Source organism: Uranotaenia lowii, chromosome 3 (genome assembly GCF_029784155.1).
Source record: "Uranotaenia lowii strain MFRU-FL chromosome 3, ASM2978415v1, whole genome shotgun sequence".
NCBI lineage: Eukaryota > Metazoa > Arthropoda > Insecta > Diptera > Culicidae > Uranotaenia > Uranotaenia lowii.
In genome coordinates this window covers 287894364-287911544 of record NC_073693.1, presented here as the reverse complement: position 1 = coordinate 287911544, position 17181 = coordinate 287894364, and the positions used below count along the sequence as shown (strand labels likewise).

The 17181-nt window shown below is 32.3% G+C and overlaps 2 protein-coding genes across 2 annotated transcripts in view; both read left to right on the top strand.

The window, feature by feature from the left end:
* Window positions 1-11383, top strand: part of LOC129757909 (neuroligin-4, Y-linked-like) — a 525864-nt gene extending 514481 nt beyond the window's left edge. Inside the window, exon 3 of the mRNA XM_055755293.1 lies at window positions 11365-11383. Within this exon, the coding sequence (XP_055611268.1) occupies window positions 11365-11368 (4 nt within the window). The 3' untranslated portion in view covers window positions 11369-11383. The remainder of the gene's footprint in view (window positions 1-11364) is intronic.
* Window positions 11384-11390: 7 nt separating this feature from the next.
* LOC129757908 (neuroligin-4, Y-linked) overlaps window positions 11391-17181 on the top strand; it is a 395502-nt gene continuing 389711 nt past the window's right edge. Inside the window, exon 1 of the mRNA XM_055755292.1 lies at window positions 11391-11413. Coding sequence (XP_055611267.1) covers window positions 11406-11413 — 8 coding nt within the window. The 5' untranslated portion in view covers window positions 11391-11405. The remainder of the gene's footprint in view (window positions 11414-17181) is intronic.

Here is a 17181-nt window from a genome sequence, read left to right as displayed (position 1 = left end):
ATGAATATTTTTATCATTATTCTTCCAGATTTAAAATAGAGATTTATTTTTATTAACATTTTCTGGTCTTGTGAAGGTTTTTCAGTTTCAAGATTACTCAAACTATTGAGATATTGACATTATATTGTAAGGCACTTAATTTATTTGGATTCAATATCTGCTGTTTTAGTAGCTCAATTACTGATTAAAACATCGAATCACTGTTTAGAATTTATTCTTCAACATTTGTAACAATTAGAAGAACTTTTTCAGAGAAGTTTTGGGTTTTTTATATATGATCAGATAAGAATTATTTTCTTAATTAAAATTGTATAGCGATAACAATTTAAAATTTTTTGGACATCATATGACAACGTTTGGGTGTTTTGAATATATGAATTTAAAATAATCAATTTGATAAATAACTATTCAACTTAAAGTTCATGGTTTGGTTCTGATTGTTACTTTGATTTTGAATTTTGTATTTAGATTTTATTTGTAATGTTTGGGAGTGAATACATTATGATTTATGGTTTTGAAAACTACTCTTGAACTTTAATGTCTGTATCTCATTGGAATAAAGGTTGAATTCTTTTGTTTTAATTTCTAAAATTGTGGAATTTTCGTCTGATGTATTCATGTTACTTCTCCATTTCCATGAGAAAAATATTTATTCTGCTTTTGATAAAGAACTCACTATGATACAAAATAGTTCATTGAAAACCCATTTTTGGTTCATCTTTAAATTTTCCTTTAACAGAGAATTTGAGTTGGTGATAGAGTTGTTTAATGTATGGTGATTTGAAATTTCCATTTATCAGCTCTAACCATAGTTTTCGATCAGTTGATAACTGTTCCGCAATGTTTTCACGTGATGGTTTAACGATTATTGTTTGAAAGTACCCCAGAAACTGTCTTCTTTGCTGAATTAATGATTATATCAAGGCAATGAGTTGGAATCATTTTCAGTCTTTTGTGTGTTCAAAAAATTATGTATTCTCTGAGATGGCATTTGAAAAAAAGATCGATTCATAGGCCCCCTCCAGAAAAATTGAACCTGTTGATCCTATATTAGAAGAGACTTGATCCTAAATTCAAAGTGCCCGGACCCTAGGCAAAAATTTAGCAAAATCCAGAGATAAAATGTTTTTTTGCTATTTTTGCCATATTAGTTCTCATATTCCAGTTTGTAAGTAAGAGAATTCTAAACGTTAGTCTTCAACCTTAAAATCGTTGTATAGTTATTTTATTGGACTTAAGGGATGAATTAAACACATAACAAACATGTTGGAAATCTTTTCCTTAAAACAAATTGAGAATTTGCTATTGCTTAAACTATATGGCTTTTAAGAGTTCACGTTATATTCTCATACACTCATAAACATTTTTTTTTCACGCGGGAAACATTTCAAAGTTTGACTGTAGTTTTGTTCTTTTTGGCACATTTTTCTTGAACTTTTGATGAATGAGACAGAACTTAAATTTAACCGTTTGAACACAATTAATGAAAAATTTAATGAGATTGGTTCGTAATTAACGAGGTACTGCAATTTTCTTAAAAAAAACTTAATTTCAACTAAAGAATTCAAAAATATAACCATTTTGCCGTTCAGGTAGGGGATATGCGGGCTATATGCGCCTATTAAGCAGTACACTGATTTAATCAAATATAACATCAAATATGTCTACAAAAACTATATACACGTGTGCAAATTTCCTTTTGTTTTCGAGAAAACGATTTTATTATAACTGTTGTTTAAAATGCCGAACCTCAAACCGTGCAGGCTAAATGCGCCTATTTATGTTTTGAACAAAATTGCTGTTTTTTGGGCAATATTTCTGTATAATTTCATTGAAACTGCTAGAAAGTAATAAATTCAGTACGACAATGCTGAAGTTTTGTAAAAATCTCTGGAATTATTATTATATGGAATAAAACAAAAGTTAGGGTTGCAATACTATGGAGGCAGTTCGTCCATGAGAAAAACTTTATCAAATCTGATTTTAGATCTTTAATTCTCTCTCAAGATGTTAAGAAGAGCTTAGATTTGATGTTTCAATGATAAAAATCATTTATTTATCCTTGTTAACCTGTTATTTTAGGATAAAGGCATTTTAGAAACATGATGGGGGCATACAAAAACACTCTCTTATTCCACTATATAACACTAGTTTACAAAATTTTAAAAAAATCGTGAACTTCATTAACTGATCAACATTTTTAATCTAAGTACAAGAACTTTTTTAATTTTTCCGAAATTTCATATTTGGAGCATAACTCAAAAACGGTTCTACTGAGATTTTTTTGAATTGCATTTTCGGATTCAGCGCCCGATTTCACATTGGAAATGACTTTCAGTTTACTGAGTTCAAAAATGCTGTAAAAATGCTGTAAAAGTGTAATTATTAATAAACCTCCATAAACGCTTAAATATGTTTTATTTTTTAAGTTCATTTAAATAAAAAACAAAAACCATCCAAGTTTTTATACTGAACTTCTTTATGTATAATTTTCAAAAGTCAAAATATTACATCAAAATGTATCAAAACCTTGTATGAATTTTTAATTTTTTTTGAGTTGATAAATTCATAAAATTCTTTCTTGTCTTATGTTCTGAGGGTATCACTCTCAAAATGCATTGGTTAGATAAGCTGCATAGTCAGCCATTTCATCAAACAGCCGTAGGGTCATTTAACCCGATAGGCCCATTTAGGAAACCTTTCCCCTACTGCTGCTGAAGTTCCCGATTTCCCAGTGAAGCAGCAATATTTAAACACTGGTGATAGTGGTGTTTTAAAACCATTTTTTTTCTTTTGATCGATTTTTGAAATGAAACAACAAAACATTTAAAAATTGTGTTCTTTTAACAAAAATGATCAACTTTTAATCTTGATGGAACAACAATTTGAAATATGTCATAGAAACATGTCAAGATTGAAAAATTGATTAAAAGATACATGAAAATCTTTTAATTTTATCAAAATAGTTGAAAGATATTGTAGAAAAAGGTATCATTTTGTGATCTCGAAGTTGATTATTCAAAACTTGGACTAAAATGAAAAAAAAAGACCAAATTAGTTCTTGGTCCCAAAACAATTTTTTTAAGAACGTCCTTACATAATCTTCTTGCTTATTTTTTTTTTTTGGTTTATTTATGACACTTTACCACCTTGTGGCATTCGTGTTCATTTGTGTTAATTATGAATTATATAATTTTCCAGAAAGTTGGTATCATTTTTTTCAGAAATAAGAAGGATTCAAATAGACCGTACTGAACATTTGAACAATTTACAATCAACAGCTTCGTCATTAGAAATTTATTATCAAATTTCATTCGATTTAAACAAATCGTTTAAAACAGGGGTGAGCAACCTTTTGAACCCACGGGCCAATTCAAATTTGAAATGTTGTCGGCGGGCCGCACTTAAAATAACATTTTTTTTTTATAATGAGCAGAGTTTCACGTCTTTTTTTATAACTAAAAATATTTGGCGGAATCGAATCTGAAAAAGAAAAGATAAAACGAATTGATATGTTTAAAAACAGAAATTCAACACGACTTTATAAATACCCGATATTGAAAAGGTACATCACTAATGGTTAGTCATTTTTAAATTCTCTCAATTTTTTAATAATTCTTCTTTATGAACATTCATTCTTACAACATTCTTGTTGAAATCGATGGTACTATTCGTCATCACTTTTATTCAAAAATCTTCAGGAACTTCCCACAGTGATAAGTAAGAGTGCGAAAAATATATATTTGAAGCGTTGGTCGTTGAATCGCTACTTGACTTTCAGTGATTTTTTTTTCCACAATTCAAACGTGTCCTTAGAGCCTAGATTTTTTCCGTTGAAAATTAGATCTTTAAATTGATGTTCTGCATTGGATCATTGCTTTGAGATGTTGAGCAATGTCGTCGAAATCGCAGAAAAATGTTCAATTTTAAATATTTTAAGCAACTATCTTCAAAACTACTTTCTAACCTTATTTAGATATCATTGTGGTAGGATTTCTAAAGCTACATTACCACTTTGGTAACGTGGAATGCGAATCATAAGTGACGTTAATCAATTTATCGATGTTTGTTATTAGTTTTCTACCAAATTTCTGAAAAAAAACCACATCAGAGATAATCATCAAAGACGTGTTCAGAACACGAATCACAGAATTTCAGATATCTATCGCTTTAACCAAGAACCAATAATTTTTGTCGGTAGTTTTGATGCCGGCTGATTCATGTTGATAAAAAAATTTAAAATCGTTCACCCAAACTTTATTATTAAACTTTCGAAATTTTCTTCAATATTCAGAAATCAAAAAAATATTTTACAAGGTTTAAATTTTAATTTCTTTCCAGGAACAGAACAAGCTTTTTTGCCAAATTTGATAGAATAATTTTAAAAAATATTTCTGCTAAGCGTAATTTTTGTCATACAACTTTATTTACGCTTGGAACAAAAAAAAATGGCTGCACTAACGAACTTCGAAATTCCTTTGATCATGTGAGTTCAATAATTAGGAAATATGTATCCTGAGTATAGAAATAGCTCCAATATAACGTTATGCCAATAAAGAATATCGAATTTATGCCTTGAACAGAACATAATAAATGCTTAAAATGCCAGAAAAAAGTTAACAATCTGAATGATTGTGGGGCAAAAGCAGATAAGTGCATATTCGATCAAGTCATATAAATTTTCCCAACATTCCATTGTAGAAAAAAGTTATGGCATAAAAATTTGAAAAAACTTCGCGGGCCGCACAAAAAGGTCTCGCGGGCCACATGCGGGTTGCTCACCCCTGGTTTAAAGTGAATAACTGATGTTGAAGTTGAAATCGTTTAAAAAATAAGGCCCTAAGAGCCAATGGAATGGTTAAGACCGAAAAAAAAACCTTTTCGAGTCCATAATGTCCAACAGGTGTATTAAAACTATATTTGGTGAAAATTTTGGATTTTAAGAATGTTATCTTCATTCTTTTTTGTTCAATCGTTCAACGTTCCACGAAAAATTCGCACATAAGTAGCACTTATGCGCTCACACTCTTTTGACTCCAAGGGCTTCAAATGATAAAGTAAAAATAAGCTCAAAACCAAATGCTTCTCATCCAAATGCAAAGGTGGTAAATTAACTCACAAAGGCATTTCCGGGTAAAATTTATGTTGTTATTTTTATCCAAGCGAAATCTTACTCCAGGAATAAAGTTTAATGTAACTTTCATTCACAGCGTTTGCGATCCAGTGGGAGGCTTGAACTGTCTATGAAGGTTTGGAAAAGAGCGGGAGGCGGTAAAAAAAACTTCTGGTGGTGAAGAAACTTATACAAACTGTCTCCCGCTTAGATTTTGCGATAAACATAAAGAGAAGCGGCTCGGGCGAAAAAAAAAGAAAGCGATGGCAGATGGTGGAATTGGGATTTCTATATTTTCTGGAGAAAATCGCAACTGACAACAACGGACCGGGAAAAAAAAAACTTATATTGAGACGGTATGAGAAATCGGGGAGTATGAGGTGATTTTGAATCTTGATAGCTTCGAAAAAGGAGCGAGCAAACCGACACCGACATACACTATGAAGCAATCGAACACCAAGACAGGAGATGTCAACTAACTAGCAGCTGAAGGCGGCCGTGTCGGGAAAATCATGTTTTTTCGCTTCATTTTCTTTGTAGCGAAACATCTTCATCGTTATCACACCACTACAGTGTTTATGGAATCGGGCATATTTTTTTGTTTCTTTGTGCTTTTTTTTTATAAGTGAGACGGAATTGGGGACAGGGTGGGTGAAAGTTAGGGGAAAATGGCTGGCGGTATGTCCAACATCCCCTAAGATGACAATAACATCGCCAAGACGAACGAAAGAAAGTTGACGTTAGGATCGCGATAGAGAAAAAAGAGCGTACAAGAAAGCGCCAACATCTCCCGGTAAGGGGGGATGACGTCCATACCCCCTATCGAGGGGCCTCATGTTTCGCACAGCTTTCTATCCCGAATGCAATCAAGTCTAATGATCTCTGAAATCACCGCCATCATTGGAACAGCACCCTCATCGATGGTTGTGCTAGCGTTTTTTTTTCCTGCTGTTGCTAGCCCACATTATCCCGCGCACTAACGCAGTCATTATTGGAGGATAAAAACACAGCAAAAACATATCAATTATTTAGCAGGTACGGCACGGGTGAAATTCCGAGATTAATTAATCGATATTTTGATCTTTGAACTGATGGGACATCGAGATATCAGAGATATTGCTTGTCAATTAACTTTTTAAATAATGTATGCATATATGTACATTTGAATGGCCCTTATTAACTTTTTTGAAAATTAGCTCCCCACCCCTAATGTTTTTCCAATAGCTGTCGAAGCAATACATTTAATTTTTTGTGAGAATTTATAAGCTCTGTAAGGAAATTTTCTGCTAAACAACTTTGTCAAACACCCTTACTTTGTTTATTTTTTTGGGAAACTAGTTTTAAATTCTAAATGAAGATTTGTCTGGAGACATTTAAAAAAAGTCCCTTCAAACTGACAACGCTGCGTTTGCCGAATGAAGCTTTGTTTGCAAGGTAGATGTGATTGTGATCTTTAAGCAAAGATCGATCTCTTAAATCTATTCAGCACGATGGTCTTAGGATAAACATTTCCGAATTTTTTTTTTGGACAAAGCTTGGCCAGCAGTTCAGGGATTTTTTTCTGTAAACCTGGAAAAAACCGGACATTTGATTAAAAATTTAAAATTTTGATTCCGGAAACGGAGTTAATTGAATGATTAGTGATAATTTTTTGTAGATGTTTTGAGGCATCTAAATAATCAATGATGAATCAAATAAAAAAACCGTTTTTAATCGTCAAAATCAAATTTGAATTTTGAGATTTTAAACAAATTTTACAAACAATATGAAGTAAGCTGGCCCTTATCCGGGCAGTTTTCCGAGCCGGACCAGACTTGTCTTATAAATTTCAAAAACAAACCAAGCCAGCTCGGGTAAATTCTGGCAATCCGGAATTCTTATTCTATGATAAATCCATTTGAAAATTAAATCGTAAGGTTCGCTCTCTGCTACAAAGATCTTATAATTTATCAAAGGGATGCTTGGATATGAATTCAAAGTAAACTTCGCATAAAAATAACTCTTACAATTTTTTTTATAGATTGAAAATATTCAAAGCATTTAAAAATTCATCAATAAAGAATCGAAAGATTGTTGCATTTTTGTAAACAAGCATTTCATAGATGCGTTTTGTGCCATTTATCTCAACTGGCTTTTTCCGTCGTAGTGAGGTGCGATAATGTGTCTTTTGAAATGTGACAAAATTTGATTCTCAAAAAATTATATCTGCTCACAAAAACCCTCAAATATTGATAAACAATGACGATAAAAAAAAGAAAAGAACAAAATTGGATAAGATAGTTGGTGTGAACGACATACCAAAAAGAAATTTTAAAAGGCTTAAAATTAAAAGAAAATACCCAATAGTGAGAAGCCAAAAACTATTTCATAGTATTTTTAAAAAGTCCTTTTATTTTTCAAAGACGACTAGAAGTTGTTTTAGAATGTCGCGTTTAAAGAATTGAATATTTTTCTGAAGATTTGCGCAGAATAAATATGGCTTTTTCGCTCTTTTAATGGCCTTTTTTTCAATTTTCAAAATCCAGAAAAAAAACCTTGTAAACTACACGCATTCAGCTTTCTTTGTGCAATTTATTAAGCAAAAATACACAACTAGTGATTTTCTACAGCGTTTGCAAAGTGACGCAATTTGCTCTGGGGCACCCTTGACCATCTTGTGTCTTGGTCTAAGTAAATGTTTCAGTTGTTTTGTTTTTGAGAATTCACTACAAATAAGAACTAAGAAGTTCTTTCTAAAATCACTTAAATATTTTTGTAAGCACTGTTAAACATATTTTAATTTTTCATTATAAGAATTTCAAGCATATGTACAATTCACGAAAAAGGTCCACTTATTTTGAATTGCTCAAATACGCATCTTCCAAATAAAATATGTTTAACGGAAAAAAACGAACAAAAAAGACAAGGCACTATTACTTTTTTAGATTGTTTCAAAATAACTCGTTCTGTTTACGAAATTTTGTCCCCACACTTAAAAATTGGCACCTGAACTGTTGCCAGAAAAAAATATACTTTATGTGGGAAAATGAGTCCATCAGTATTAATTGAAATTCAAGGGACAATATAAGATAAAAATAATGTTGAAAACATGCGAAGAAAAAAAACCGGATTGTCTTTCGGTGGAACTTGAACTCACAAGCGTGTTTTCTAATGAACAGTTGAAATTTTTTTCTCATTTTAAGTAATAACCAATCTTTGGTTCACCTATAATAATAAAACAAAATTTTAATAAAAATTTGTGCCTGTGTCAACAACTTTCGAAACTTTGTGTCGTAGGGACTAAGAGTTGTCAAATTTAATCAAAAATAACATTAGGGAACAAAATACCCATTTTATCGAAGCGCAAACAGTTTAATCGCCAATTTTCAATAATTACGGAACGCTGATGTCAAATTTGCAATTGGTTTTTACCTATAAGCTGCAGTTTTCGAGATAACTGTTTAAAATAAGAAATACAGTAGTTTTTCGATTTTATCACGCTTTATTCACCGTGCTAATGATAAAACCGTGAATTTGGCGAAACTAGAAACTAAAATAGAAAAACGGCAAATGATTTCTGAATGATTTGCAAAAACAACGTGATAAAATCGAAACAATAACCGTGATAAAATCGAACAGTGATAAAATCGAAAAACTACTGTAATCAGGAAATAAACTTGGCATTTTTTGTAGCCAAACTGTTAAACATAACAAATATAAAAAAAAAAAAACAATTCAGCTAAGCTTGTCAGATTGTCCTGTTTTATTGAGGATTGTCCGGATGTTTAATATAAACATTGTACAAAGTCCGGTTTGACCCGATTGGCGGGATTTCATTGAAAAAAGTCCGGATTATACCCGGATTTATTCACTTCATTTGAAAATCGTACAATAACAATAATTCTTCTGTGTTTTTTTATGTACGATGCGTCCAAACCGAAATTGGACCGGAAATTGGAAAATCATTGGAAGTCTTGTTGGAAGCTTCAGAAAACGATTTGAAATCTGCTTATAAGTTTAGATGATAAACAAATTGTCAATTATTTTCCGCATGAATTTTATTTGGGCTTTGACCAAATTTGCCCGGATATTGCCCAGATTTTTGGTCAACAATTTCAAATTCAATTATCAAATGCCCGGATTTTTTTAGGCTTCTAGTTAATATTGTCCGATTTGTCCAGCCTGGATACGTGCTGAAAAAATTCTGGCAACCTAAGATTAAACTCATTCAACAACTTCATTGAAGACCGTAAGTAATGTTGACTTCTGAGATGATAAAAATAATGATGAACACGAAAATTTTGACGAAATTTTAAAGAGGATTTCGAGCTATCTTTGATCTCTCTTCCAAATGCATTAGTCAAATCCTTTTGCAGTCTTCAACAAAGTTGATAAATGAGATAAAATCTTCAATATCAATTAAAAAAAAACTTCTTGGATGCTGTCAGAAATTTTTTTTTTTTTTTAATTTTCTAAAGCTTGTAGGATTATTTTTTTAAAGCCTTGTATTTTTGAGTTCGAAAGGTTGAGGTGAATTTTGAATCCTTGATTGAATAAAAATGATAAATTGATTCAACTTCTGTTCTTGATTATCATGATGGTTTATTTTTTTTTATCAGTTTTCAAAAATCGAATTTACTCAAAACTGATCATTCTTCAAATTTTCTTACATGATATCTCCTAAACAAGAGGTGATCGATAAAATTTGATGAATGATTAAAAATTCATACACCAACATCTTAAAACAAACGGATATTTAAACAGTGGCACTAGAAATGTAGTTCTTTTGTGTAATAAACAGATTTTGTTCAGTTTTATTCAACTTTTTATGGATCAGTAGGGGAGAATGAGGATATTTCATCCCTGGGGATACTTGATTCTTTCGCTATATATCGAAACCGGAATGTATTAGAAATATCAAATATTCTAGAAAAATGTGCTAAATAGCACAAAACGACAATGCTGTTATTTGAACAAATTAAAAAAATATATTTTTTTAGTTATTGAACTTAGTTTGAAAAAATTAACAAATATGTATTGTATATCTTTTTTATCACTTTAAAATGTTTCCCACATGAAAAAAAATATAATAAAAAGACTTATTCCAATATATCAATCCAGTATAATATAAACTTATATATATTAGAGTATAAAATAAATTTCATAATTTCATATTGAATAGAAATAGTGAAATTCGAGAATGTATGATATGGGATCACTTGATCCTCAGAGTCCAAAAAAATATATTTTTCATCTGAATGGATCGTGATCATGTGTTATCACGAAATTACTAATATTTGTTTAATAACTTAAGTCTATGCAGTAATTATCTGTTAAAATGGACTCAAAATAGAAAACAGCACCTTAAAGTACTCCTTATGAAGCCTTAAAAAATGCAATGAATGTAGGGTAGCAGACAAACTGTGATATGAAAATTAATTTGGCAAAGATAGTCGACGGACCTTTTATCTTTAAATTTTTCTAGAATTTTGCCCAGGGGCAGGGCACGCTGGATTAAGGATCAAGTCTCCTTTAGTAAAGGATCAAGTCTCCTTCAATTTCAAAAATATCATTCATGTGTCGTTCTTACTTGTAAAGCATATAAATTTGAAATTACACACTATCAGTAAATGAAAAAGACGGCTAGTTGCTATTTTTTCCAAAAAGATATGATAAAAATAAGAAAATGGGAACCACTATCCCCATTCTCCCTTAAAGTTTTTAGCTTGAATAACCTCGATACAGCAACTCGCCAAGCCAACATACAACTTGTGCTGAAAAAAAATCCATCTTTCGTTTTCAGTGCAATGATGAACTCTCAAAAACAACTCCCGTAAAATGTTCCCTATTGGTTCAATTATTCTCTAGACTCACTAGTTCACGACTTATAAATTGTTTGATACATGAGACCCTTAATCTGTTGACTTTGCTTGATTTTAATCAAAAGTCAAGGGTACCTCAATGAAAAAGCCTTAAAGTCATTTAACCTTGAAAATCACAAAAAAAAAAAATTCCGTAATTTTTTTTTCTCTGGAGCCACAAACAGTTCTAATTTTCAAGGCATGGTAGCTTATTTTTTCATTAAGTTTAAAATAGTAAAATTTAAAATATTTTCAAAAAGATACGATGAAATCAAGAAATCATGTTCAAATCACCCCGTTTTTCCATGCCAGTATCATCACTCAATGTATAACAAGATAATTAAAACGAAAACCACGAAAAAAAAATACCCAAAATCACTCATTATTGTATTACCTTTTTTGTCATTTCAGGTAATGCAGTTGATTATATGAAAAATATCAATCGATATATCATGTATAGGTAAACACACTCGTTTCATTTCTTCATTGGAAACATTTTAAAACACTTAATTCAAGTCAAAATCAATTTTAATTTTAATTGAACATCAATTTTAATATTTCTACTGTTGTGTAAGAATAAAGTACAAGTACTATAATACAGAAAATCCATTAATTTAATGCCATTTTCTACATATTATAGATCTTACAGTTTTAATTTTTGTCGTTCTCAATGTAACAGTCGTTGCTGTAAATTTGTCCAATTTTGTCTTAATTGTGATATGTGCCATTTTTAGTGGTTTTTTGATATTACTGTCATTTTGACATTTTTTTTTTTTTTTTTGACAAAATTGCCATTTGAGTAATTGTTCGCCTTGTGTCTCATTTTCCATATTTTTTCTTTACTGTAGTTTTTGTTGCCGTTTTTGTTACCATTTTTTTCTGTTTTGTGTGATTTTCAAGCGAGGAAACTCTAACTTTAAATGAATATTTTTGTTTCTCTTTTATTATGCTTGCCAGATTGTCCGATTTGATCCGTGTTTGCCCAGATATTTAACAAAATATTTGGGAAAAGTCGCTCCGACCCGGTTGCCCGGATTTAATTGGAAAAAGTCCGCATTTTCCCCGGATACATTCACTTTATTTGCCAAATAAAAAAAATCCTTCCAAAAGAAATTTTTTGAGCAAGTTTTGCATAAATAATCATGAAAGGTTTTTGTAGGTCTAAAATACGAATCAAAATCTGCAGATGAATGTGGATGAAAAATTTTTTTTTCATTTTTTTTTTCGTTTTTTGATAAGTAATTTCTGAGTTTTGACCACATTTGCCTCGGTATTGCCTGGAGTTTGTAATTCAAATTTTTTGGATTTTGCCAGCTTTTCAGATAAAAAAGCCCGGATCTGTCCGGCCAGGTTACTTGCAGAAAAAAAACCTATCAACCTTTCCTTCTGTCCTAAACAAAGGTCTCGATGGAATCCATTTCCATTTTCAAAATTTTCTATTTCAGATTAGAAGATAGCAAAATCTCGTTTAAATTTTCATAAATACATTTCCTAGGAATCAAATGCGTAGGAAAACAGTATAACAGCACTTAAATGCTCAAATTGTTCTGTTTGTTGGAATGTGTTTTTATTCCATCTTCATTAATTTAAAAAAAAAACTGTTGTCCACATTCGATGAATTCCACTCTCAAACCTCCTCGAGATTTTTTTCTTTGATTCAGTGGAGGATGATTTTAATATCCCACACGAGAATAGGACCGCCAGCTGACGCCCACTGATGGGAATCAATCAAATATCGATTCGAATTTTTAATTTCCTGTATTTGCTGCAGCCCAATTTTCGACCCACCCGAAAGAAAACGTATAGGATGTACGTTAGACCATGCCTATATAGAATAGTATCAAAGAATCGATTATGTCGAACATCTGGCATCTTTTTTCGGTGCCTGATTGATTGAAGAATTTATTTACCTTGAGCACTAAATACCTTTTTCGAAGTTCGTCAATGTTTTTTTTTTCTCAGGTTACAAAAGGTTCAACATCAAAATAGGAGAAAATTTAAAGATTCCTGTTTAAAATGACAATTTGAAGCCGAAACACTTTTAAGGTAAGATAATGTCAAAAAAGCATTTCCTCGTTGGAAAAAGAAAACTTGGCATTGGTCCACATTGAAGAAGGCACGTTTTAGTGTGGTCCTATCGATTCGAAAACCGACGACAAAGATGATGATGGTGCTGATGACGACGACTTTGACGCTAACAGTAGCTCACAAACGGTGACGATGATGGCCACTGTTTGGCGTCTTCTTAAAAGTCTACCATGGCTGGCCTTTAGCAAATCTGCTCCGACTAACGAAAAGCAGGAGAAGGTGTTTTGGAACACATTTCATCCACGATGATGGAGCAATGTTTACTTTTGTGATAGTGATAGTGCTCCGCCCGTTTCCTGTTTGTTCCTCCTCCTGTCGGTTTTTAGCCGGAATCGGAAATTCCGGAGTTCCAGACAGAAGAAAATTTTTTTGGCACCTCTGGCTGATGCCGAAAGAAAACCGAAGATGCCAAACTCGAAATTTTGCAAAATTTTTACAAAACGTGGAATCAATCCTGTTAAAAATTTTAATTAAAAGAAGAGTGATAAGAGGAAAGAAGTGAGTGTTGTAGAATGAGAGATGTGAGACGAGATATGTAAAGGGAAAACAGAATTAGATATGTAAGATGAAAGAAGAGAGATTATAGTTAAAAGTTACGACAAGCTAAAAGAGAGTAAGGAGAGATGAGAGATGCGAGATGCGAGATGAGAGATGAGAGATGAGAGATGAGAGATGAGAGATGAGAGATGAGAGATGAGAGATGAGAGATGAGAGATGAGAGATGAGAGATGAGAGATGAGAGATGAGAGATGAGAGATGAGAGATGAGAGATGAGAGATGAGAGATGAGAGATGAGAGATGAGAGATGAGAGATGAGAGATGAGAGATGAGAGATGAGAGATGAGAGATGAGAGATGAGAGATGAGAGATGAGAGATGAGAGATGAGAGATGAGAGATGAGAGATGAGAGATGAGAGATGAGAGATGAGAGATGAGAGATGAGAGATGAGAGATGAGAGATGAGAGATGAGAGATGAGAGATGAGAGATGAGAGATGAGAGATGAGAGATGAGAGATGAGAGATGAGAGATTAGAGATGAGAGATGAGAGTAGCATTTGATATTAATAAACAGATTTTTTTCGGATTTGTGGATACAATCAAGATGAAAAAAAAAATGGCATCACTGACTCCAAGCATCCATTTTTCACTCGAGAGCTGTCGACTAAAAGACCTGCTGACTAGCCAAATGGACACGTTTTGGCTTCGTTTGAGTAGCTAAAGCGAAAAAAAAAAGAAAGATCCTCCGAATAAAAAACAAACCTACACAGTTGTATATCTACCGCCATAAGCATCGGAACGTCAATTTCCCCGTCGATAACGAGCCAAAAGTGGAGCCACGGATGATGGCAAATCGAATCCCGATGTTTGCCTTCCATCATATCGCCACATGATAGCCGAAGGGAAGTGCCAGCCAGTTGTTGGCTCGTTTAGGAGATATCCCGTAAACTTCATCTCCTCGTATCTATATGTTTAAGTCTATACATGTCTGAGCCAATGTTGCTAATGGCGTTTCACGTAAAGCTGCTTTATGGATTCTCTGAAGTGAGGAAAAAACATCAAAGCACCATCAATGCCATCCAGCCTCATCTGAGCCTGCCTTGAGCCGCGGATTTTCGATAGATGGAGATGATCTAACACCCTCTCTTCAAATTTACTGTTATTTAACTTTGCGCAAGTCAAACCACGGATAATGTTACGCAAAACTTAAATCAATCACAACTAAAACCAATATTATTTCATATAGAAAATAAACCGCTAAAATTTCTCTGAGTGTACAAAAGAGCAGATTGTTGAACTTTGACTGCTTTTCCGGGCCCCGAAGGCATATCTTTTCGCAAACAAACACTATACTCGCTCAAACATCCCGCATAAGGTTGAGGGAAAAGTGATGTGCTTTCCTGCTGCTACCAGTCAAACTCGATATCAAAGCCACAGTCAGCTCTAGCTCTAGAGTCTATTTGAAATAGTTTTACCGTTTGTTTGAAGCTTCGAGCTACGTACGTTGGTTCATTCGACAAATGGCGTTTGGAAGCTTTTAACCTCTCGATGCTTGGGGCATCAATAGCTATCGTTCATGAAAAACGATTTCTCTGCTATTGGGACTGTTTTCGAACAGCGGAAGCTGCCCGGTTTCCGGAATATTGAAAAATTTATACTCGAGTATCAATATCATATTTATTTAAGATGTTGTTCAAGCTTTTTGTCCTGAAAATGGGCGTGTTGTTTTTAGGTTATTATCTACTATTGGAAGTTCACCAACTGAGTTTGAACCTGTTTAACTAGATCGATATGGAACTTTTTGTGAATCCCAAATTCACTGGTTAATAATCCTTTTGTTGAAAATGTTTTTAATTTATTCATTATTTTAACAATGTGTAAGAGATGAGAGTAGGGTGGTCGAATTTACCGGTTTTAATCGAATCCGTATTTGAATCGGTATTTGTAATTTATAAAACCGATAAAACCGGTAAAACCGGTATTTTTCAAAGTATATCGAATTCATAAAAAGGTTTCGTCTGATTGCAGTAGTAATGGCATAAAATGCTCAGAATTTAAAACGCAATAGATTTTTCAACGTTTTCAATTGAAAAAGATGGTATAGTGCCCTTAAATTATCCCTCTATCATCTATCATCACTCTCATGATAATCATAATATTTATCATCGTCATTTTATTATTATAATTTCGCATTGGGGTTAAAGAAATTATAGAAGTTTCATAAAATTTTTGACAAATTTTTGTCTTGAACTCTGTAGAACAGTATTCAGATTGAAGAACAGATTTTAAAGGTTTGTTAAAAGTTTTTAAAGTCTTTCATGAAAATGATATGAAATTTGATATACAAAAAAATTTCGTTTGAAAAATGACTTAATTTATTTTTTAAAGAAAACTCAAAGCACTGTCACAAAGTTTTTTGTTGACTCACAAAATTACAGATTATTGTTGTCTTAAATACGGATGTTTTCCCCGTAACCTAGGTCGTGATCGCATTAAGTTGGCCTTCCAAAATTAAAACGAACAAATAGAAATGAAAATCTATTAAAAACAAGTCCAAACTCAGCTATAAATATAGTTGTTTGGATCTGATCCATACGCTCTTTGTTGCTTTAACCCTGTTGCAAAATTATACAAACTTTGTTTCTGCTTTGTCTTGAAAAAAAAATGCTTCAACAGCGTTAAAAAACAACAACAGAGTTTCATCAATTACCTTAAAATATTGGTAGAGAAATTTCATGAAAACATTCTTACATGTGTTTAAATGCTGATTCTGCTGAAACATTTATGTTTTAAAACAAAGTAGAAAGTTTGTAATCTGAGGTTGCCAGATTGCCCGGTTTTATCCGGGTTTGCCCGGATATTTAATATAAAATTTGGAGAAAGTCCGGTCCGGCCCAGTTACCCGGATTTTATTGAAAATGCCCAGATTTTGCCCTGGTTTATTCTCATTTTCATTCCTAAATCAAACTTAAAAAATACAAATTATGTTCTAAAATTGTTTATTTATGCATCCAAAACGAAATTCTCTGAGAAAAATTTCCTAAAAATAATCATAATATGTATTTTGAAAGCCTAAAATATGATTTTAAAATCTGTTGAAAAATTTTGATGAAAAAATTATTTTGTCATTTTTTTTCTTGATTTTTAATGAGTAATTTCTTGGTTTTGACCGAATTTGCCCGGATTTTGCCAGGATTTTGGTCTACCATTTTAAAATTAAATGCCCGGATTTTGCCAGGTTTTCAGATAAAAATAGCTCGATTTGTCCGGCCCGGATACGTGCTGAAAAAATTCTGGCAACCTTATTCTAATCAGATATCAACATTTTTGGTTTAAAATTTTTGAAATGCCCGGTACCGCTTAGAACGTTTTTGATAAATCGTTTTTGCATCTTTTGACCAAATTCCAGTTTTCCAATGGCAAATACAGTGATTATTGTGAAGCAATCTTAAATTTCTTGTAGCTGTATCTTTTTTTTAGCATTGTACACTTATGCAGTCTTTAAATGTTTTTTTTAGCAAGTTTTATCAATAATCAAATCTCACATAAAACTTGTAGTACAGTTTATTGAGCTTAGAGTTTGAAACTGATTAAACAAAATTCAATACAAACAAAATACAATTCTGAAGTAATTGTACTCA